Here is a 25,888-nt window from a genome sequence, read left to right on the forward strand (position 1 = left end):
GCACTGCCACTGAGCAGGCAACAAGGGCAAGACAGAAGAAGGAGTAGGCCTAGCTAGGTAGGGCTAGGCTAGCTAGCTACTAGGCTGGATTGGAGTGGAATGGAATGGATAGGCTTTTTATCGTGCGTAGTGTATGTAGTATAGTAGTAGGCCTAGTTACTTATTTACAGGCCTAGACTGACTTTTCTCAGTCTAGGTTCGGCCTAGCCTACACAACATTAATTAAATTAGGCTATCATATCATCAGCACATGGATGGTCGACTACGGGTGTCACGAAACCTAAGACCACGAAAGCTAAGACCCCGAAAGCTAAGACCCCCTAAGACCTAAGATCACAAAAGCTAAGACCCAAGACCTAGATTACAAATATTTATCTTTCGCACCTGCCTTGTATTTTAACTCCCAACATTTATTCTGAATACCACACCTTAGAATTGGCACTTTTATGAAAAAGAATCACATAAAAAGTAACAAATACATTTTTAAATTGATGATTTTACAGACGTTTATCTCGCACACAAACTGTTTGCGAATTTCGCATGACTAGCCTACAGTACAGTAGCAGTTGTAGGCCTACCATGTTCAATGTTTTTGTTTCTATGGAACGTCAAAAGAGCAAAAATTATATAGAGGGCTGAAAACTCTGTGGAGTCCATCTACAGTGTGGATGGAACAATGTAAAATTAAAATTGTAATGATAATAGTATAATCATGCAAGTACAAAGAAATAAATACTGGCAAATAAATTTTAATTTAAAAATCATGATTTGTTTCGTTTTCTTTCTGTTTTTATACTTGTACTATTATTGTTGCTCTTTTGGCGCTCCATAGAAACAAAAACATTGAGCATGGGGGGAGCTCGAGGAGTTACAGTATACAAAGAAACATGTCTGTAAAATCATCAATTTAAAGGATTTATTTATTTGTTTTTATGTGTTTCTCCGTCTGAAAGTACTTATAAATCCTAATTTTAAAGTGTGGTATTCAGGATAAAGTTAGTCAACAAATTTGGAGTCAAAATACAAGAAAGGCAGGTGCGTAAGAAAAACATCCTCTGAACCAACACAATGGAGTAAATATATACCAACAAACAGCCCGTCAAGTTTGTTTGTTGTAAAGAAAAAAATATACATTTACTCAACGGGCGAAAATAATGTGAGTTTATCTATGTTTTGCGGTAGTATTTAATTATATTTATGGTAATAAATGAAACCTACTGTGTTTAAAATTATGTATGGATAAACAAGTATTGTTTTTAAGCTGTAGTATATCTTAGAATTTGTAGTCTTGGGTCTTAGCTTTCTTGATCTTAGGTCTGGGGGTCTTACCTTTCGTGGTCTTAGGTTTCGTGACACCCGGTCGACTACTGTCTACTGTGCATATAAATTATAACTATTTATTTATATCATTTATGATCATTATTTATTATTTTTTCAATGTGTAAACGTAATTTTTTAATAATTACTAATTGCAAAGTCTAATTAATAATATAATTCTACTGTGCCAAGAAAACTTTATGACATTTTTTTTTGGCCAAGATTAAACCAACAGTTGCAATGCTATATAAATTAAGGTTATTCTACCGCCCTCCAGCCGAAGCTTTTTAATATATAACTTGTATAAATTGATTTGAAACCCATACAGTACTTTTTTTATTCTAAGAATGGGGAAGAAAAATCGAAAATCTACTTCTGACAAAGTTAGAAGAGATAAGAAATCAACAGAGAAGAAGATTAATCCATTTGAAATTCGAATAAACCGACAGAAACATAATATTCTTGGGAGGAAGTCCAAACATGACAAAGGATTTCCAGGGATCTCACGTTCTAAGGCAAATAAAAAGGTAGTGTCTATAATTTTTAATTTACTGTTAAATACAAATAAAAAAAATCTTAAAATGTGCCCCGTACGTTATCAATCCCAACTATTAGAATAAAGTAATTACAGGCATGTTGTAAAATTTAACTAATGATTGTATATAAAGTCAGTACATATAAAAAAAATGAATGAACGAAAAAATGAAAAATGTCTGAATATAATTTATTTTATATTAAGAGAGCCAGTCACTAAAAATCAAACATTAGGTGGCAAGGGTCAAAATTTCGAATTGGCTCATATTTTGCACATTGGTAGACCTTGATGTAAGTAAACCTGATGTGTAAATTGTTTGGTAAAATATCGCTTAGTTTTCGAGAAAATCGAAAAATAACGATTTTCGGCCAATTTTGTTAATATTTGGTGTATAATTTACATTAACCTTAACAGCCTCTGGAAGCCAAACGTAGCAACCTAGCGTTTTAATATTTTACACTTAAGTTAACTAGCATCTTGACAATAATTTAGTAAAGTTTCAAAAAATTTTATGAAATTTTAAGATTTTGACTAATTAATTACTAATTAGCATATATAAAACTCTTAAAAAGTAGGGTAAAAACAAACGCGTTTTTATTCATGTGCAACGAATTTTTTTTAAATAAAAAAGTCATCAATCTAAAGTTTAGATACTAATATTTATGAATCAAGTAAAAAAAAATTGGGGAAACTATTTCCCGCTCCGCGCCAGAGCCACAAAGTTGTAAGAAATTCAAAGATTTTATCTGTCGGCAAGATCAATCAGATGTACCTATTGTTCTCTATTTAGCAATCCAAGTGGCTTTAAGCCAAACTTTTATTACGAGAAACAAACTTGAAAGATAAATTTTGAATTAAGTTGTAATTTAAACACAAACTAAAAATACGTTTCTGGTAAAATTTCAATTACTAACCAATATACGAAATTAAGCAATTAACTAAAAATCACTCGCTTATTCTTTGTCAAACCACATTATTATAAATTATTTCATCCTCTCATAGTTTATAGGATAAAACTGAAAAACAAATTTCTTTTAACTTGTTATCGTTTTCCTGTTTGTCGAACCTGGTCGCACTTACTCAACGAGAATGTTTCAAAACATTAACCACAGTAGACAAAACACTTTACTGCGTATATTCGATAGATAACGATATCTTCATTGACGTTGACAACGGAACTGATTTGTTATCCATTTTAGTTTATGTCTTACAATGTAAAGACGTGTTGAAAATAATTCTTATATATAAGAAAACAAACAAAAGGGAGATTTCATGTTCTTTTAAATCGGTTGTCGGCGGAACTTGTGGATTCGATAGAAAAGACCGCAAACAGAGCACTGAAGTCCTACCTTTACAAGCATGCCAGAAGGAAATCGCTGCACACAGATACATGTTTAGGTTTACGGGCATCGATAGTGAGTGGTACTATTTGTGCAGCAGGAAAATGGAAAGGCGTGAGTCACATCAACAACATAGAGTATGGAAGCAGGTCCATGAAGGTGTGGATGGCGTGTATGGTATTGGTGCAGGACAAAATCTACTTTTGAGTAAATTCTGTGTGCCCTTGAAGCTACCCAATTCAATTCATAACCAAGATACAACGTCTGATCAAAATAAATCAAGTATCATTTATTGCAGTAAAAGCAAGAATATAAGCCAAGACATCTCATGAAGAACAAGCTGATATAAATGACGACGACCAAATGGAAAGTGAAGAAAGTCCTGGCACCCCCAGCAAACTGTTCTTTTGTCGCGAACAAGGTTGCATTAGGTCATATCAGAGGTACTCTTCCCTAGAGAAACACTTAGATTATGAAAATCACAAGAACGCACTAGAACATGAAACACTTTATGACAAGGCAATGAAATTATACGCAACACAACTAGGAGAGAGGGTACTTCTAAAAATCCAGAACCAACAAGAACCAACAATTCCACGGTCTGACATTGGCCCCAAACTGCAAATGGGCTGGGCGTTAAAGTCCTCTGCAAAAAAACCCGATTTTCTGTACCACAGAAAACCTACCTTATTGATGTTTCTGACGCTGGAGAGCAGACGGGACAGAAAGCTGATCCATGTGATGTCTCACGAGAGATGAGATCGGCCAGGCACAGCGATGTTTCACATCTATTTAGCAAGACTGAATTTCTAACAGCACAGCAGATTGCAAGTTTTTTCTCACACTTAGCTAAAAAAAGGAGGACAGATGCAGTCGTTCATGATGATGATGATGACGAAGATGATGATTACGATAGTAATGAAGATGGTGACAAAGTCGAAGAAAATGGAGATGATTCAAAAACGGAAAAGGAAAGAGAAATTCAACTTTTTTCGCAAACCATACTGGACACAATAGGCTTGCAGCATCCAATAATGTTTGAAATGCATAATATTTGTGAACTGAAAGCTCAAGAAAAACTCTCCAGATTCTCTTTGCCAATGTTGCAAGAAATGTGTACTTCTCTTGAACTTGATACCACAGATATAACCATAAAGCGCAAGAAGCCATACATTGATTTGCTGGGAAAGCTGGTTTCCGTGTGCAGTTGCTCGATTGATTAAGGTAGCAATGAATTCTTTAAAATAAAAATTTAATATGTGGGACGATTCTGTTGTCTAAATTGTTAGTATTTAAAGTCACGTTCTGTAAATTTTTAATAAAGCGAAGGGATGAAACAATGGTTTACAAGTTTACAAACAATAATTTATTGTTTAGGCTACGAATTACGGTATTAGGAAATTTCGCACGAGCACATGAACGTTATCGGATGTCACCATTCTACTCATTTGCATAACAACAGAGTTCAGTGAACATTTGCATTAACGTACTTGCTCGTTTTGAATTCGCGCTTCGACGGGAAGTATAGAACGCAAAGCATGTGTAGCGCACGCAATATACGCTACACGTATTAAAACAAATCATGGAATACCTTGGGTTTATAGAGACTAAGCCTAGCCAGGCATGTTTAATCATGTTTTGGTTAACGTTTTCATTTACGCTATTTTTCAGAAATAAGGTTCTCGATGCACGTAACTAAAGTTTTTCGCAATGCTTGCGCACGCACAGCAAGTTGTTTACAAAGTGGGCGGAGCTTGGAAAATAGCGTTAATGTGCTCGTGCGAATACTCCCTATATGAGAAGATAAGAACATTATGTTATATAGCCTGTTTTCCACTAGGCGAAATTATTTGCGCAAATCAAACATTTTCGCGTATACGCACACGTCAAATGGAACACTTTGTTGATAAAAATAAACTGCGCATGCGCGCGTATAGTGCAAAAAATAAAAATATTATTATTATTATATTATAATAATAATAAGAATAAATTCACCTAGTGGAAAACATAACAGGTGATGAAGCTAAGCGCGTTATAATGTTGAGCTTAGATAGTAATTGCTTAATTTCATGGGTTAGTCGTTTAAATTTGACTAGAAATTTATTTGTAGATGTTTTTATATTAAAACGTAATTCCAAATTATTCAGGACCTTTCAGTTTACCTTTAAAGTTTGTTTCTCGTAGTAAAATTTACCTTAAATCTGTAAATAGAGAACAATAGGTACATCTGATTGATCTTGCCGACAGATGAAATCTTAGAATTTCTTACAACTTTGTGGCTCTGGCGCGGAGCGGAAAATAGTTTCCCCAAATTTTTTTTACTTGATTCATAAATATTAGTATCTAACCAGTAGATTTACTATTTTTTTATTAAAAAAAAATTCGTCGCACATGAAAAAAAAAGCGTTTGTTTTTACCCTACTTTTTAAGAGTTTTATATAAGCTAATTAGTAATTAATTAGTCAAAATCTTAAAATTTCATCAAATTTTTTGAAACTTTACTAAATTATTGTCAAGATGATGCTATTAACGTAAGTGTAAAATATTAAAACGCTAGGTTGCTACATTTTTCGATTTTCTCGAAAACTAAGCGATATTTTACCAAACAAACTACACATCAGGTTTACTAACATCAAGGTCTACCAATTTGCAAAATATGAGCCAATTCGAAATTTTGACCCTTGCCACTAAATTACGAATATGTCTGATTTTTGGTGACAAGCACTCTTAAATGCTTGTTATCAAGTTAATTATTAAAGTATAAGAAAATGTTATTAATTTTTATTTCTTCCTTTATTTTGCCAATAGAGAAAGGAGACCTTATTAAAGGAATATTTGAACAGAAAAAAATCAAACTTATTTGTAGACAAGAGACTTGGAGAAAATGACCCAAGCATGTCTGTGGAAGATAAGATGATGCAGAGGTTTGCATTTGAAAAACAGGTAAAGTTAATTGTAATATATAGAATCTGGCAGTGACCAATGTTAGCAACATTATGTACACTTGATAAAAGTTAAATTGATGGAACAAAACAAATATAGTTATTTTTTTGTACAGTATCTAGTTCTAGTCATTGAAGTTATTGGACTACTGTACCGTACTTGAAAAGAAGCCCATATAGGCTTTTTTTGGGCTTCTTTTCGAGATTACTTGCAAACCAAAAAGGGGAGCTTCTTTTCAAGATGAGTGTCTTTATGGTATCATTATTTGCACACTAAGTACAGTATAAATTACCATTACTTATTTTACAAAGTAAAATAAACATGTCTCTTTTCCACTTTTATTACTTTTATGCATTATATTAATATGTTGGTTGTAATATGTATTATTTGTAGAAATCAATGTTATTAATATTATATTAAGTTTATTAGCTCTATTTGAAAAAAGTTGAAATTGTAATGGCATGTTTATAGAGTGACCTGTACATTTACATTTAATAAATTAAAAATATGTTTGTATTTTGTTCATATTATATATCATATTTAATGTTGTTTAATTACAGAAATCGCATGAAAAATCTGCAGCATATAATTTGAACGAGGAAGAAGATCTTACGCATTACGGTCAGTCGATTGCGGACATCGAAAAGTTTGATGACAAAGAAGACAGTGATCATGACGATGATGGCAAATTAAATGGTCAGTTTTGTATTAGTTTTGTTGTAAAATAGATATATAATTCATTTTAAATATGTATTGTCCCCCTGAAAAAATAGTTGTTAAAAATTGTAATGCCACATAATAGTTATTTACTTTGACAAACAAAAATTATTTACCTGAAAAACTGTAATTTAAAGCAAGAAATAGTGAAATTGGCTGCCATGTTGAATTTAACCATTTTGTCATTATATAATTGAAAACATTTTTTTTTTACTTTGTTTTTGTTTTTTCAATGGAAGTGAATTTTTAATTTTTATTAAAACTACAAAATGGCTTTTATCAATATTAAAAGTCCGATTTTATTAAACTTCATTTTTCATGATTTTAGTGACAGTCCTTACTTACTCAATATTGGAGTCTTTGAATATTTATGTCTGTTGTCCCCAAATTTGAGGCCCAGGTCACAACAAGTGTAAATGAGTTGCACTATCTGTGTATTTCTTTGTGCACTTTTTTGTCAAGATAATTAGGTGATAATTTAGAATAAAATGATCACCTATTGTTATTGTATGAAATCTTTATTCTTCTTCTTCTTTCTGTACACTATTTTGTGTAACAAATATCTCAAAAAGTTAAATGTCAATGACTACCAAAATTTCACAATGTCTGTCAAGTCCTGTAACTTAGTCCTAATAAGCTTTTCAGCGTGATCACTTATCCGTGACGTCATTTATACGCCATTTTGTGAAATCACATTATCAATCATATCTCCATAATTCATTATCAAATATTAATAAAATTCACTACACGTAAACTTCAGGTCAAGGGTAAAAATATTAGCAAATAAATATGCACGCGCACGTAGGGTCATGCGCGTGAAATCGCGCGTTAAAAATTTAAAAAGCTCAAAATTAAGTTTTGATCAATTTAGAGCATGAATTAGGCCATTTGCATGTTTCAAAAAATTACTGCGCAAAAAAAATTTTTTGCGCGCGCGATACTTAAAAACCGTAAAAAATACAATTTTTTTTTACAAATCGCATTCTACTCACCATCTTTAGTACATTAATCAAATTTGAGTCAGTTCCGATATAAAATAACGCTATACGAGCAGGTTCAAAATGACAAAATGCGCAAATTAATTGCATCAAAGTGTTGAAAATGGTGAAAAATAAGGCATTTTTAAAATGAAAATAATTCTTCAGAATGCACGATGACCCCCAATTTTTTTAACTTTTTCTGGAAGCCGTTGAGTTGTAGATATGAATTCATGTACACATTTTACGTACAAAATGTTTTTACGTCATCAAATGGCCACTTGAATTTAAAATTAAGTTATTTTTCTCTTTTGTCATTCTTTTTCACATTCAATAGAACGCATCTCTGTTATTTTGTGCCTGACTTTCGCTCAATTTTCAGTATGTGATTGCTCAATTAATTGACTTTCTTATGACTTGCCACTACTTTTATTTTGATGACGTCATCACGTGTAAAAACTTGATTAACATAGGTCGTGTAATTTCACCTTCACCGTAAATTTGAATATCTTACAGCTCTTCAGAATTAAATGTGACCTTGATGATTATAATTTATTATGAAAGCTGATGAAATGTAGATATGAATTCATATAAAAATTAAGCCTATTGGATGTTGTGATGTTATCATATGGCTAGTTGAAGTTAAAACGTTGTTTTTAAATTTCTTTAGTCAAAGTTATACAAATTTCAAAGAGCGCGCATTGCGCTTCTACGTGTCAAATTCTCTTCCAATCCTTATATTTATTTGCTCAATTAATTATCTTTCGAAATTGTCATCTTCGAGTTTATTTTGATAATTCCATCATACCAAAAAAATAGAACATGATGTGGGTCCCGTAATTTGACCTATGCTACACTGTATATAGATATACAGTATATACTGTACATAATGTATATTGCATATAATAGGCACAACTCAGCACTATAAGCATATAATAGGATGGTATAAATCAACATTTTCCGATCGTATGTTAACATACGTGCATGTTTAAAAAATATTAATTTCATTAAAATGATAAAAATGATCACCTATAATTCGTCAAAGTGACGAATTAAATTCTAGTTTTTATGTTAAAGTTGTCATTTCTATTGAATCAAAAGGGGGAGCATAGTTTACAAAATACCTTTCTAACTTTTATTACTTCAATGTAAATACAATTAATAAAAATCCTTTGTGTACTGTATGACAGTATTTTATTGGTGCTCACCTTAGAATCCGTGGAACACACCTTTCGGTGGTGCGTTCATACAAAAATAAACAACAACATATAAAAGTAAATGATGATTGAACTTGATTTGAGGTAAACATGACAAATCATTATTGTATAATTACAAATATAAACATAATCCTTAAAGTTACACGCTAAGTAAAAAAATTAATTTGCAAATGTTTTTTTTTTTTATTAATTTTACAGCTGAATATGTAGAGAGTGAACATTTTGGTGGTCTGCTTACAAAAAAGAAACCAGATTCACAGGTACATTGGAAAATATACAATTTATAAACTACAGTTTCCTATTAAGGGGACACATTTTTGGCCCCACATACTGTCCCCTTAATAGAGGTTGTCTTCTGAATATGTATAGACTGTTGTGTTTTCTCTTTGATCAATGCATGGCAAAGTGTATACACATTTTCTAAAAGCCAATAAAATGTATTCTTATTTTCATTGTCATTTGAATTTTTGTTTGTATGTTGCTAGGGAAATAAACCAAAAACAAGAGAAGAAATATTTGATGAGATTATAGCAAAATCAAAAAAGGAAAAGGTAAATTGTGTGAGAAAAATAGATTAATGGAATGTTTTTATGAACTTGGGAACTGATATTAAATGTCAAGGCTGTTTTGAAAATTAAAAAAACCGAAAACACTGTTTATTTACTCAATATTCCACCCCAAATTAGCACCAACATTGTTCGGAAAACAAAGTTTATTTACAAAATACATTACCCCAAATTAGCCTCAAAATTGTTTTTACTAGATTTATTACTATATGTATTATACAATTTCTAGTACGATCGAAAACAGGAGAAAGAAGAAGTGACAGACATGCGGGATAAATTGGATGATGATTGGAAAGCTGTTAGTCAGTTGCTTGCAAAAGCAAAGGTATGTTCAGGATGTTTTTTTCTGTTTGAATACGAAACATGCATAAAGCCTTGTCTCCACTATCAAACAAAAAATTGTGATGTGCCTATATATGGACGTGATGATGTCATATCACTACCATATTGAGCATATCACAAACTTTATGTGACAAAAAACTGTGATGTGCCCATATATGGACATGATGATGTCATATTACTACCATATTTGGGTATATTACTACCATATTTGGGCATTTCACACTTTTTTTGTCAAACAAGTTTGATAGTTTAGACAGAGCTTAAGAAATATTCATTAAAATAATTGCGAAATTTGGACATGAATAGAAATAACATATATTAAGGACATCATTCACACACACCCACACAGTTTCATCTTGAATGTCCATACGTTTTAACGTGATATTAAATAAATTTGTTTATACTCTCTACAATTTCTTCCTGGCTGTTTTACTTTATCGTTTTGATTTAGCTATTTGCTATTTTATTTGTATTTCCATTGACGACCACCCACAGCATTGTCATTTTTCCAGTAATTTGCCTTTGGATTTATAAATAAATTGAATCATTTAAACATGTCAGCTTTTCTATATATACAATATAATTCATTAATTCTTCCAGAAAGAAGAAGAAGAAAATGATATACAAACATTTTATAATTTGTATTCCTTTTTTTAATTTTGTTCCTTTAGAGAAAACAAGAAAACACAGAAGTTATTAAATCGGATGATTATGATATTGCCGTTCGAAGTCTTCTATATGACATGAAAGCCAAAGTATGTTATTTTGTTGTATATTGTATAATTACTTTATAATACGTTAAATGTAAATCTCATATGAGGCTTGTACTTGAGTCACAGGATTTGAACCAAGTATTAAAAGATTAATAAGCAAGCTTGCAAGCCACCGAGCTAAAGTACCACTATGTCAGTTTTGACATTAAATGTAAAGTAAATCTGGTGTGTCATTTTATGTGCTATTTTACATTTATAGCACACCATTTGATTGGTTTATCTTGACATGCTGTTCGGTATTGGCTCTATTCTATTTTTCTAAACATTTTCTCTTGCATACAAAAACTAAATTTGTTGGGTGGGCTTTTTCACATTGTAGAGACAATGAGATGGTCGCAATCAATTTTTTTAACTTATTAAATAGAACAGTGAATTCATGAAATATTCTAACCATTTAACTCATAAACATTTATCGACATTTATATGTTATTGTATGTACTGTGCGTTTTTTTAGCAACAGTTCTTTCAGTCTTAATCAACACTGCATTGGCTCACATTATGTTTAATTATCTATGATTATCTATTTCTAAATGTTTTGCTAGGCTACAGATAGATTAAAAACTCCAGAAGAACTTGCAAAAGTGGAGAAAGAAAGGTTGGAAAAGTTGGAAGAAGATCGTCAGAGGAGAATGAAAGGAATTGTTGAGGAGGATGAGCAACGGAAACGAGCATCGCATATATCAGCAGATAGTTTATCTGATGGGTAAATTTAATATTTATATTTTTTTTAAAGAGAAAAATGAAATAAGAAGCATAATTATTGTATAAAATGTCTTAAAATAACAATTGAAGTACATTTCTCGAGTCGAGTGGCCGAGCGGTTAAAACAGTGGTAAACCATAGTCATACAATTAGCACAGGTCCAAGGCTATTCTCGACCATAGTTATGGTGGTAGTCTCCTCAGATAGAGACTTAAAACCAGTGGTCAAGTGTACACATATCGATGCAAAGTGCTGTATTGTTGTATAATTACAAGTTGGAACCGACGACACAACAGTGCTGCAAAAATCGCTACGGGAAATCAAATCAGTTTTATTTCACGCAACGACGCAAGGCAAAAGAACACTGGAAAACTTAATACAGCTCGTAGGCCTACTCAAAAGTATGCAGGGTTTGATTTCACGCAGGTTTGATTTCACGTTGCGTCGCTAGTGGGAACCACACCTTAGAGGAGAAGAAAGTTCTTGCATGTGTATCCACACATGTGGGCAATTCAGCTCAGTAAGGCTTCAGGATTTCCCTTATATTTTCATTTACTTGACATTGTAACACACTATTTTGATCAATCTAATGTTATTAAGTAATTTTATTATAGTTATGTATTAAGTTTGACCCTTAGTTAATATCTCTCTCTTAATTTTATTCCAGCTATGACTTGTCAAGCAGTAAAAAGTCTGCTGCAATGATAAGTTACAAAGATGGAAAATTGGTGGACCCTAGTTCACGTAGACAAGGTATTACATCATAGTTACCAACCTGAGAGATTTGAAATGCATGACAGACTACACCATTTTTGTTGAGTAGTTCGGACACAAAGTATTTGAGAGAGTTTCATTAAAAATGTTATATAATACAAAATATTGAATTGAGTTGAAGTATTGAGTGTTAAAGTTTCAACAAACTATTCATTAATCATTTTAAATCATCTATTTTTTCATTTATTCTGCTTCTTTCATGTTGAACAAAAAGCTGAATGAGTAGAGTGATGATTGGTTTTGATATATATTTCACAAATGTACTTCTTTGAAAATTATTCTATTTACAATTGGTGTAACTGTGGTATGTGCTTTCAAAATGTTAAGAGCTATGACATCACAAGTAGATAACTGCTAATAAACTGTTACACTAAACAAACATAGGCTTTGTTGGGTCATTATTACGATAACTGTTTTGTCTTATGTCTAGGAGAAAGTGAAATTGAAGATGATGAAGATATGGAGGAAGAGGAGAATGATGAAAATGCTTCTGAAGTTGACAATGAAGATGATGAGGATGAAGAAGATGAAACAGATGATGACATGGAGGATTTGGAAGAAGAGGACGAATCAGAAGATGAAGAAACAAAGGAAAAGAAAGTAGAAGAGATTTTTAAAAAAAGAAAAGAATTAGCAAAGGTAACGTTAATACACTGGTTTTTCTCAATTACCATCCAACAGTATCACAACAATGTTTATGAAGTGTAACAAATGCGCTCTCTGTGTGCCTGTATTCAGTGTGTAGGTCTGTGGCCATGATTTCATATACTAGATTTGTTTTCTGGCAATAAATAGATATGTATGATTAGTCTTAGCCTTTATTACTATTTAAAATATGGAACTTTTATGTATGACGATGGCAGAACACGCATGTCTGAATAAGTTTATTTTCTTTGTGTTAGCATGATTATGAAATTCAGTATTAGTTGCCAATAATGTTGTTAATAAATGTTTTTAAGCATTATAAGGGAGGTTGTTTTGTAACATGTATCAACATAAGTATCGTTTTTATGTTTTTTTAGAAACGTAAAGAAGTTATTGAAAAGGCAAAGAAAGAATTGCCATTTACTTTTAAAGGTAAACCAGTTTCACTACTATTGTCTTTATTATTTAGTGCACTTTCATAAAGGTTATTTTAAAAAACAACTGCAGAACAAACCCACCTCCATAGCAGTTGTGTCTTTCACAATAATTGTCCACTACTCAAAAGTAACTTGTGTCAGTTAACTAAGTCAGTTCGTCAGATGTTTTGCCCTACTCCGAGGTAATTATACTCAGTACAGAACCGTAATTTGTGAGTGAATTCAACCCACAACATTTATATCATTACACTGGCATTCATACCTCTTGACCACCAGCTGATGCCTAGGGTTAGATTCAAGCCCAGGGAAGCAGCAGGTACTGCACCAACATAATGATAATTTTTCGAGGTATTTTTGTATGTAGAACCTAAGTATAGACATAATTGTACATAGAGAACACTAAAGGCCAATTTACACAGACTAGTGGTAACAGTAAGCAGAAAACCGAGTAGGTTGTCCCACGTAGAATCTGTATTTATCCTGAGCAGAATATGCCCGTCTGCTCAGAGTTGAGTGTAAATGGTCAAAAGGAATGATAGATTCTATAATTTTATTACCGTTACCGCTCGTCTGTGAAAATTTGCCTTTATGTGGAAAAATTACGTAGGAAAGAAACTTCTGATTTCACAACATGTATCTTTTACTTTACTCCTCCTGAACCCATTATTTGCATATGTTGTTTGAAGCTCCTGACAGCTATGATGAATTTGAAGAAATGGTTGAAGGACACACCACACCTGATATTGATACCATCATTCAGCGCATCAGAGCCACCAACCACCCTAGTCTTGGCGAGGGTAACAAGCAAAAACTGGAACAGCTTTTCGGTCATCTGCTGGTACACTTTTGTGAAGTTGCAAGCGAGGAGCAGCTTGATTTTATTCTCATAGATATTTTAACCAAGTAAGAACACTTACTTATTATTTTATGAAACGTTGCACATACTACAGTCAACTATTACGATTTTTTGGAAATCCAAATTTAATAATTTCCTAAGGACCAAGAAATCCATAATTTATATTCATTTTGAAAATCACACTTTCTGGAAACAAAATATTTTTACCTAGCACAAGGTGTTCGGTTATGAAATTTTTTTTCTTCAATATTTCACTTCAAAAGGAAACAATTGATAGTGCAGTGGCACAAAAAGAACAAAAAGTAAAGAAAATGATTAACAAGTTTCTGTAAATTGTAAAATTCTTTTTTTTTTGTCTAGACATCTGTATGAACTTGCTCAAATGTCACCTGGTAACGCTGGTAGATGCGTTCATAGTCTTATTAAAAACAGGCAAGAACAATTTAAGACCACAACAGAGAGCAAGGGGCGGGTACCATACCCCCCATCAGATGTGGTGAGTACCTTCTGTTAAAAGTCATATAGTCTCTCTTAAAATCTTGTTATGTTTTTAAAAGAGAATTGTTCTTTGTACTGTTTTTTTATTTGTAATGTGTCTCGGCCGGCGAGCAACATAATTGTCTATGTATATCTTTATAACACACCTAGTAGATTCTTGTTGTTGGATTGTAGGATTGTGGAACACATGATATTCAATATAATATTCTATTGAAATCTTTCATCATCGAGTGTGCAATGTCGCTAGATGCGAGTACTGCAATTTCATTTTGTGCATTAATTTTTGTTATGCAAGTTAACAACCACACTTGCGACAGGCTGTTAAATCAACCTGAAGTGTGCGCTGTCTAAAATGGTTGGTCCAAAAATTTATTGCTGCCTTATGTAATTGTTTAGGCCTTGTCTTTATCTCTTGTTTAAAGTAGATGTGGTATAAATCAAGGAATGAATGTTTTATATTTGTGCAATGAAACCAATAATTTCATTCAGTGAAAGATGAAAATTTGTTCTTTTTTCTTCTATACTTCATGAAATTATTTGTACCATTGCGCTCATAAACATTCATTATTTGTATAATATGATATTACTAAATGGAAATGAAATGTTGCCACTGATGAATAATATGTAATTGTATTTCAGCTGTTTTGTTTCAAGTTAATATCAGTAATATTCCCCACATCGGATTTCAAGCATCCTGTTGTCACGCCAACACTTTTATTTATGGGTCACATTTTGTCAAGGTGTTCTGTTCGTGATTGTCATGATGTGGTTGTTGGATTATTTATGTGCAATTTGTTTTTACAGGTGAGAGTGTAAAAAAAAATTCTTTGAAATTGTTTATATCACTATATTTGTGATCATCTATAATACAACCCCTGTTAAGAAAGAGGACCCAATAAAGTATCCCCTTAATAGTTGGATGTGTGTTAAGTTCTGTCTACACTATCAAACTAGTTTGACAAAAGTATGGTAGTGATATGCTTAAATATGGTAGTAATATGGCATCATCACATATTTTTGTCACAGAAAGTTTGATAGTGTAGACAGAGCTTTAGAACATGTATTTGCCTCTTGTGTCCCATTAATGGGAGTGTCTTTTTACTCATCATCATCATCCGTTACGCTATTCGTCTTGGGTAGACATTGCGTACGCTAATCGTTTCCATGACTCTCTTTGTACTGTATTTTATGAATTGTGTTTATTGCTTATGACTGGATAAATAAACTCGTGAGGTGGTTTCCCGAATGATCGTAAAATCAAAAACGGTACTGGGTATGACCAACTAGCGTTCTTGTCACCAACTAGTCATCCATTCATAGAAGTACTGATGTAGTAGCCTACCTGTACGGTGACCATAGAATGTTTATTGCTTATGACTGGATAAATAAACTCTGAAAGAAAACCACTGCTAGACATGATACTGTGCACCAGTGTTCTGTCTACCCTTTTCTTGCCTTAGTACAAGTCACCAAACAATTGTTTTAACATTTTATTTCCTTTATTTTCGTAGTATGTTTCTCTGTCCAAGCGCTTTATTCCAGAAGTGATCAATTATTTAAATGGTATTTTATTTCTTGCCAAAAAGAAAGATCCTACTAAAATATGCTGCAATGTGGTTCCACCATTTAAACCTGTCGGAAAATTCACTGACTTGCTTTTTATCGATAAAAAGGCTAGTGGTAAAAGGTAAGTTTTTTATATATCACTTATATATATGTTAAATCAGTTAAAAATAAACCATTTTACATGTAACAATTGTCAAAATAATTTAGCCAACATAATTTTGTCATTAATTGGAATATATAACAATTAAAGCAGCATTTGGAAGGAATTTTTATACAGTAGAGTACCTTCGGGATAAAAAAAAGTGTCCCCTAATCGAGGTATTTTTTTAGTAGGGATTGGTCATAGTGCCAAATATATTAATTGCCCCTTCTTTTAAATATGTATTGTCCCCCTGAAAAAAATTTTTTTTAACATTTTAGTTGAATATGCTATTTTAATGTCACACATAATAATAGTTATCCAAAAAACTGTAATTTAACGCAAAATATAGTCAGATGTGCAGCTGCCAATGTGTTTTGGTTGAATTTAACCATTTGTTTTTTCATTTTATAAGTGAAAACATTATTTTTCTTTTTTTTTTCTAAGGAAGTGATTAACTTTATTAAAACTGCAAAATGGCCTATTCAAAGTCTGACTTAATTAATCTTAAATTTTCATCTTTTTGGCGGACAATACATCCTTATTAGAGGTATCCACTCCTTTTATTTCAACCAAATCTTCGGCTGTAGTTTTAAGTTTTTATTTAAATTAATAAAATATGCAATTTTTATAACGCTATTATTGTATTGTTCCTGAAACCTAAAAAGTTACATTAATCTACAGTATACTGGTACTGGTACTGGTTCAAATAACCGTCTCACAGAGACATCTGGTAGCCATTGACTTGAAGTTGGCATTTGGATGTGTTACTTTTAAATGTAGGCCTACAGTATGAGAGTGACTACTACCAAATTACACAGTCACAAAACAACTTATAAAACAGTTCATATATACAGTTAAAACATTGCTGGGAATTATAAATTTCTGTTGAAGCAGGCTCTAATGAAGTTGCATCTAGTAAGTTGACTTTGTTGTACAACTCTATCAAGTACTGATGGTATCTTCTGACCTCTTCGTTTACTTTGTGTTGTGTGAAAAGTAAGAATTTTTGTAGGATCTTCATTTTCTTTTCTAATTACATGTCCGATCCAGTTGAATTGTTGCTTGTAGACATATTCTTCTAGCGGTTGACAGCCAGTAATTTTGTAGAGATCGTCATTATCAATTACGTAACGCCAGTCTATATAGTTTTCATCTGTTTCTTCATCTGAGGATATGTCTACATCGTTTGGTGGGCAGACTCTTTGAAAGCCATTCACTAGCATTCTTCTTAGGAAGGTTTTGTATGTTGTGCTAAGTTTGGACATTTCACTTCCTGTTGCCCTCCAAGCATGGCAACCATAGGTGAGTCTACTCCTAACTAGACCATTAAGAAACATCATTCTTGTTTGTAGGTGAATCGTTCTGTTGGTAAGCAATGCCCTATTCTCTGCAAATGCTCCTTTGGCTGAATTGATTCTGTATTTTACTTCTTGATCTCCAATATGAACATCATTGTAGGTAGCCCATACACCAAGGTATCTAAAGTGTGTTACGTTGTTAATGTGTACGCCGCCAATTTGTATGATGCATCTTGGGTATTCTTCAACTTCCTCTTTCCAGTTCCATATAATGGTTTCTGTTTTGGGGGCACTAATTCTTAGACCAAATTCCAGACAAACTTTATTCAAGATGTTCACAATGGTTTGCAGTTCTTCTTGTGACCAGGAGCTTACAGCAAAGTCGTCAGCATAGCCACTTTCAAAGTCGTCATAGATGCCCCTTGATGGTGCTTTACATCTTTGAGCACGATTTGTAGCTTCAATAGGAATTAGGTATTGTATCATTAGGCCATCCAAACTAGCATCTTTACAGCGTTGTTTGAACACTCTAATAACGTAATCAAAATATTGGTTAAACATGCTGGTACTCTCAATACCACCCTGTCGCACCCCAGAAGATGTTTCGAACTTATCATCACTCGGATCGTCGTCAGCAAGGTATGCTTTCGTTGAGCTGTACAGTGATTGTATAATGTCAATCATAGTAGTAGACTGGTTTAAGTGAAACCTATTACGAACGCTTAGGAAAAGAAGATTACGATTCACATGGTCGAATGCTGCTGTTAAATCAATGAAGCATGTATAGAGATTTGAGCGATACGCAATTTCCTGGATCTGCTTGATTACATATATAGCATCATTGCACCCTCTGTTGGACCTGAATCCAAACTGTGTGCGTAGAAGTTGACTTTCATAAAAGATGGAAAAACGTGAAAGAATGATAACCATAAGTATTTTTGAAAATGTAGACCCAATCGATATTCCTCTATACATTGATGGATCAAGTGGACTGCCTTTTTTTTTCCAAATGGTTGTTAATTTGGACAGTCCCCAATCACTTGGTACTTCTTTCGTTCTCCAAATTTCCTCAAACAGTCTATGTACATGGTCGACGAATACTGGGTTCTCTGTGGCGACTTGCAACATTTCAGAAGCGACATCTAGGGTAGCTTTGCGACCTTTTAGATGTCCGATTGCATCAATAATTTCTTTCTTGGACGGAGGTTCATTGTCTATCTCAAATTCTGGTTGTCTCAGGTTGATAATATATTCTGGAGGTGTGCTAATTTCATCTGGGATTTTAAGGCTAGATTGGTCTGGATTAAAGTGATCTTTAAAGTGTTCACGTAATCCAGGACATTTTATAGGCTTTGGTGCTTTTCTTATAACATCACCGTGCTCCTTAGCTTTTATCCATAAATCAAATATTTTTCTATTTTGGTGGGCTTCATTTAACTTGCTTGCTTCTTCATACAAATATTCATTCCGTAGTTCCTTCACCCTTATCTTAATTGCTTTCTGCATAGCCTTGATCTCCTCTTCTTTGTAGGTAACTGTGCTTTTGTTAATATTCTTTCTTTCTTTTATAAGCTGTTGTAGTCTTTCATCACCATCCCAGGGATGAGCATTTTGGTTTCTTGTTTTCTTCGGGACTTCTTCAACTGCCTTATTTAGCACTGTCATAAGTGTTGTATAGCGCTCAGTTGATGTAGTGGTTGTTGTCTTTTCAGGGGAAGTAATTTTATTAATTTCTTCTATCTTTGTTTTAACATTATTTCTTACTTCTCGATCTTTAATTTACTCATGTTGGCTCTCTTGCTCTGTTTTTTCTTTTTATGCTTCTTCCACCTGGCTGCTTTGTTGGCTGGTGTTGTCATATTACTCACAAGGATTCTATGATCCGACGAAAGATAATAGTTGTTATAGACTCTTGTGTCAGTAACATACTTCCTCAACCAGTGATCACATATGTTGTAATCTAGTATTTTCTTTGTAACACCATCGTTGCTATGCCAAGTGATCCGATGAACGTTTGGATGGTCAAACCAGGTGTTCAGTATGCATAGCTTGAAGTCAGAGCAGTAGTTGATGAGTCTTGTGCCATTGTCGTTACTAATGTCATCTGTGTCTTGAAATCTATGTAGGTTTCCATCAAAGAGTGATTTTCTGGTTGTTTTCTGGTTTATAGACAATTAAATTAGATAGATAGATACCAACTTTATTCACATCATCATACATAAATAGTACAATACAATAAAATATGTATGTGTGTGTGAAAAGGAGCCAAAAAATAGCTTTTGCTAATCAAGGTTTGACTCCTGTCACAAAAAATAAATTAGTCATAATGCATACATTTTCATCTATCAACAATAATTCAATAAGAAAGAAACAGCAACTATATGAAAGAAATAACGTAAACAAGGGCTAACATTTATATTTTTGTAAAAGTAAACATTTAACTTCATTTATGAATTTAAATCTAGAAGAGGTACATTTTATAACTAAGGGTAAATTATTCCAAAGTTGAGCTCCATTAAAAGAAATTCTAAATTTACCAGCATCTGTGCGAGCTTTCGGAATTGCAAAATTATATCTATTACTAAATCTGGTACTAGCATTATGTGTAATTAAATAAAAGTATTCCATTGTTTGATGTGGTGTTTTGCCGTTAATTTGGTCATGAACAAACTAAACTATACTTAATTCGAACAACTTAAAAACGTCTAAAATACCCAGATCTTTAAATAATGGAGAAGATGGAGCCATAAAATTAATCATACATTTATAATATATTTTTGTCTTTCTCTTCCACCTAAAGATCACTAGAGCCCTTCCGCCTGTCTGATGTACTGTCTTGTGATCAACCTGATACACTAGACACTAATACGTTTAAAGTCAGTGCTGTCGCTCTGTGTCTAGAGTTAATCCAAAGTTTTGCAGTTCTTTACGAACATCTGGAAAGTTACCGGGAAATATTTCAGACAATAAAAGAATCATGTTGTTCACAGGATATCCCATGGGATTTATATCCTATAGAAATTAAGGTACATTTATGTTTAATATCTGTTTTTGTATTATTTATGGACATGAAGGCCAGAACATCATTAAATAGATAATGAAATGCAATTAATACTATCATTATGCCTAAAAAAAGTTATGTTATGTTGCCAAAGTCAGACCATTCCTAATTCTATAAAGTCTAGGTCTGACTTTTTATAATTAAGCTTAAGTTTTTAATTGATGTAATTGTATGCGAAGTGAGTGAATTTTCTATAGCTTAATTTTTTTGCATAAGTACATAATTATTAATGTAAAATCTGATGGACCATGTTTTTCAATAGATGATGTGTTTTGGCAACATACACATTTGTTTAATAGGCATTTACTGAACATTGTTTTGTCATTTTGTATTGTTTACACGTTATTTATTTATTATATTATTATTATTATTATCAACATTATGATCAACTTCGTTTCAACATCATCTCTTCATTATAATTTTAATTATTATATATTTGTAGGAGTTAAGAGACCAAGTGATCAATCAGCTCTCAAAACAAGATGGTCAATTAAGGCGACCTTTGACCTCAGTAGAGAAAACTATTCCAATGTTGAAAATGTTTGAACCAAAGATTGATGAAAGGTTTGTGTATCAATGGTTGAAATCAAAATGTTATAGATTTTGGTAACCAGCCGCACTCTGTCTCCACAATGCTAATGTAGGCTTTTTCTCCAGTCATTCCATCTGATTTGAGAGTTGTTTGTTGTAATGGTTAAGGGATAGCATGTGAAGGACATGGGCTCCAGACCAGTCTGTAATATTAGTGCATCCTTTATACTCTCATTGCCTCATCCTTCAGATGGAATGTAAATACATTTAACATTGTGCATGTTAAAGATGTTTATACACTATTTTCACGACGTGCTGAGGATGGTGTGTACTGGGCCCTCTGGGAAAAAAACCTGGTATTGAATAAATCACCCAGATATAAAAAAGAAATAGAAAAATTGTTTTCATATATTTTATTAATTAATGGCTTTATCAACATAATGTCCATGTCTATTAGAATACCTGACTCATAATTTTTGCAATTTGTTATTTTGTAGGTACGATCCAACTCGCAAATATAATGATTCTGATAATAAAGAAATGAATGAGAAAAAGAAACTGATGAACAAACACAAAAAGGAAATGAAATCTGCTATTAGGGAAGTCAGAAAAGATGCCCAGTTCCTCTCCCGTCAAAAACTCAAAGAACAGATGGAAAGGTGAGATTATTTATAGATTTTCATTTTATTTATTCATTTCATCACTGTATTGCGGTTCCCACTAAAAGAGAAATTCTGCCGCAACAGAATGTGACCGACGCCATGTAAGAAAAAGTCTTCCATCAATATCACATCCTTATGAGAAGTTGTATCATTGCTGTAGCGATGTACGCAAATTAGAAAACGGTGTTAAATATATTTCTATAGCACCTGTCGGTTCCTATGCAAGGTTGTATCCTCCCGTCATATTACGTTGATATGTTGGGTCTATGTGCTTAGGTTGTGTCCTAGGTGCCTGCCCTTCAATTTTCCTATAAATTAAGTGAACAGCAATTGACTTGAGTTAAATGAAATGCTTAGTATTTAAGGAAAATATTTCACTTTTGTGTGATTGATATGGCGACTTATACTAGGACTAAAATTGAATATTTGAATGTAGTTTTAAAATGTCAATAAAACAGAAAAAAAGAAAGATAAATGGTGGCGGTTACTGTGAGATCATGACATTTTTCTTGTTTATTATTATTGTATTTTTTACGAGACATTTATTTCTAACTTTTTAGTTAGTTATTTGTTTTTTCATATTTTCTTTTATTTTATTATAAGTACCCTAAAATTTATTTATTTATTTTAAATGTGTTTTATATGTTCAATATTATTTTTTAATGTTATATTACTTTCTTTGTTACAGAGATGCAGAACGAAAACAGAAGGTAAAAGAAATTTACCATATGCTGTCCAGTCAAGAAGGAGAGTTCAATGAAATGCAGAGAAAAAAAAACAAGTAAACATTAATGGTAATTTATTTTTAGAAAGATTTAGGCAAAATTTGATTTTAAAAATAAAACGCTTGTGTGTAGATATTTAATCTTTTAAACAAACACAAGTAATCACAATTCTTGGATGAAGAAGAGGAATAAAACAGCGTCCTATGAAGTGACCAGAAAACCACATTTTAGTGTTCTCCTGAAGAGCAGCAATATTTAAAGGCCAGGTGCAGGCAAAAAATGTCTATTGATCATACATTCCAATAATTATCGATCTATAGTTGCCCCTATGTTTCATAATTTTTTAGATTTTATTTGTGTTACAAAAGCTTGTTGAAAATAAGCACTTTCTTATCAGTGGGGGGATAGTTCAAATTACACAGTAAAATCTCTATTCTTTTGTATACAAATGTTGTAAATAGAGAGGCATTTTAAAAAAACTATAAAAAATAAACAGTGTGGTAAAAAATGTTATCAGATAACTAAATATAATTAATATGATAATTTTAAGTTTCTGGTATTTTTATTCAACTTTAGTTTTATTTTCATGCTATAGCAAAATTATCCACCATCTATCCACCTTTTTTCACCTTCTAGGGTGTTACCAGACATTACCTAATTACTGAAAAAAAGTCTTTCTGGTTTTTATAGCAGAATTTTGTATTTGACCATTTTAAGAGAAATTCATATTTTTTTGTGCTGATTTCTATTACAAATATTTGATTTATGTACAATTAACCTAATATTATATTTAAAATTCATGCCTGTACCTGAGCTTTAAAGATTTACAGGAATAAATTTGTTTTTACCAAAATTTAAATTGTAAGAAAATATTTTAACTACACTTGTTAAGTAGTAGGGTTATGCTAGGTCTAACATTTAAAAACATAAACAGGAAGAATCGAGCTGTATTTTGTTAATTGGATTGATAAAAATAAAAATGTTATATTATTTAAAACTTTCATTTGTTATCCTTGTTCAATTAGTTTCGTTTTTTATTGTTTTTCATGTTTTGACCCAAATAAATCAAATCAATATACAGAATATTTGATTTTTTATATTTAGATTAGATAAATCTTTTTATAATTTGATACCTCACTTAATTTCTATATTGGATGAGATTTTGATGTTAGAGATATGCAAGCCATAAACCAGCTCTATAGTTATGCCATTTCCAACAGGTTGCTGGCTGTTCTGTCTTCACTGACCACTCGACATTTACTGAGCATATACAAGATATTATAACACTGCTATACCATTTTTGTTCAATTAATAATTCATAATATTTGCAACACTAAAGTTAAAATTTAGCTGATGTCACAGCAATGTCAGGCTATGTTTATTGTGTATGGCATAATTCAATTTACATATGTTCAGGCTTAAATTAGTTGCAGGTCACATGTATGTCTACCTATTTCTGAGTCTAAATTAGGCTGTTATCTAATAACTGTATGTTTATATAATTTGATAAAGTGAGGTTATTTTGAGTAATAATAACTGAATATTAAATCAGCAACTCCCATGCTTAATTTGATTATGTAGTTAATTAACATGTATGTACAATAATTATTATTATTGTATTATAGGTAGTACAATACTATTCATAGATGAATTTAAACGTTAAAGATAGAAAATAAAGGTGCCCTTTGATAGAACATGCTTCAGTTGTTCAGTTTTATAAATAACCTATTTCCACGTTGTAGTTCCATTGTTACCGTACGTACGTATAATTATATTACTCTCTCTCTCTCTTTATTCTCCTCTTTTTTTATATCAATTATATTAAGTGTTCTAATATATTGATAACTCTCGTACATCATTGCTAACAATAAGTGCGAAATGCCAAAGCAGCTATTATACCGCTTCTTGGGTAACTGTGCCTTTGATCTTTAGCTAGAAAATGAGCAACTTATTATTAATGATGATATATTCAATTCAATTTCATCGACATTTTTATTCCATAATCAAAATAAAAACATATACAAATACAATACAAATAATAAGATAATGGAATGGGATACAAAATAAGCACAAGTGCTTTAAGCATGTAACCCTAACAAAAAAATCAAACAATTAGTACAAACAAAAAGAACAAACCAAAATAACATAATGTGATTTACTTAACTTAAATATTTCTATTGTTATAATATTGCTTTAATCTCTGTTTAAACAAACTTAAAGTGGGGGATTGTTTTATATAGTCTGTTAAATTGTTCCAAATATGTGTTCCTTGGTAGGAAATACATTGCTGTCCGACTTTGGTGCGTTTTAGTTGTGGACAGTAGTTTGACCTGTTTCTAGTTGAGTAATTATGGAATGAGGCAGATGTACTAAATAAGTTATTAAATGATTCAGGTAATAGATTATGTTTATATTGATACATAAATATAGCAGTGTGTTTTGTATAAAGGTCAAAAATATTTAATGTTTGGGTTGAAATAAAAAGTGGATGAGAAGGATGCATAAAATGAACATGACAAATATTTCTAAGTGCTTTTTTCTGGAGAATATGTATACGGTTTAAGTTTGTAGCAGAAGTAGCACCCCATACTGTGATAGCATACGTTATTCTAGGTAATATAAGTGCATTGTATACCGTTAACAAGATTTTACTTGATAACATAGACTTCACTTTGTTTAAGACACCAATTATTCTAGAAATACTGTTTGCTACCTCATTTACATGAAAATTAAACGATAAAGTTTCATCCAGAAATAAGCCTAGAAATTTAACTTCAGTAGCTTTTACTATACATTCATTTCCCATCCTCAATTCTAGTGAGGTAGTGTCAGCTGACTTATTTCTAGCCTTAAATATAACATATTTTGATTTGTTTACATTTAGCGTTAATTTGTTAGCAATAAACCAGTCCGAAAGTATAGATAACTCCTGGTTCATTGTATCAAAAGCTTGAGTAATATCATTGTGACTATAAAACACATTTGTGTCATCTGCATACATAATCATGTCTACATGGTTACATGCTAGACTAATATCATTAATGAATATAAGAAATAATAATGGACCCAATATGGATCCCTGAGGAACTCCAGTGTTTACTCTCATTTTACTAGATGCAGTATTAACAATAAATGTGTATTGTAGTCTTTTTTTAAGATAGTTTGAGAACCAGTTTAGCGGAACTCCTCTTATACCATAAAATCTTAACTTATCTAATAATATATCATGATCGATTGTATCAAACGCTTTTGATAAATCAAGGA

The 25,888-nt window shown here is 32.1% G+C and overlaps 1 protein-coding gene across 1 annotated transcript; it reads left to right on the forward strand.

Moving 5' to 3' along the window:
• The first annotated feature begins 1,664 nt into the window (after window positions 1-1,664).
• LOC140047046 (nucleolar protein 14-like) lies at window positions 1,665-24,576 on the forward strand. Its single transcript, XM_072091843.1, has 19 exons — window positions 1,665-1,844; window positions 6,001-6,135; window positions 6,696-6,831; window positions 9,245-9,306; window positions 9,532-9,597; window positions 9,842-9,937; window positions 10,626-10,709; window positions 11,270-11,430; window positions 12,097-12,182; window positions 12,634-12,842; window positions 13,226-13,280; window positions 13,972-14,188; window positions 14,502-14,637; window positions 15,279-15,443; window positions 16,151-16,326; window positions 20,446-20,671; window positions 21,149-21,270; window positions 21,735-21,896; window positions 22,588-24,576. The coding sequence occupies exons 1-19, from the start codon at window positions 1,665-1,667 to the stop codon at window positions 22,682-22,684; spliced, it is 2,571 nt and encodes an 856-aa protein (XP_071947944.1). The 3' UTR covers window positions 22,685-24,576.
• The last annotated feature ends 1,312 nt before the right edge of the window (window positions 24,577-25,888 follow it).

This window comes from Antedon mediterranea, chromosome 4 (assembly GCF_964355755.1).
Source record: "Antedon mediterranea chromosome 4, ecAntMedi1.1, whole genome shotgun sequence".
NCBI lineage: Eukaryota > Metazoa > Echinodermata > Crinoidea > Comatulida > Antedonidae > Antedon > Antedon mediterranea.

Excerpts from the sequence above, each read along its gene's own strand:
- LOC140047046 (XM_072091843.1), top strand. The coding sequence starts at position 1,665 with ATGGGGAAGAAAAATCGAAAATCTACTTCTGACAAAGTTAGAAGAGAT. Across the intron at positions 20,672-21,148 it reads TATATCCTATAGAAATTAAG|GAGTTAAGAGACCAAGTGAT; the intron begins GTACATTTATGT and ends ATATATTTGTAG. Across the intron at positions 21,897-22,587 it reads CTCAAAGAACAGATGGAAAG|AGATGCAGAACGAAAACAGA; the intron begins GTGAGATTATTT and ends TCTTTGTTACAG.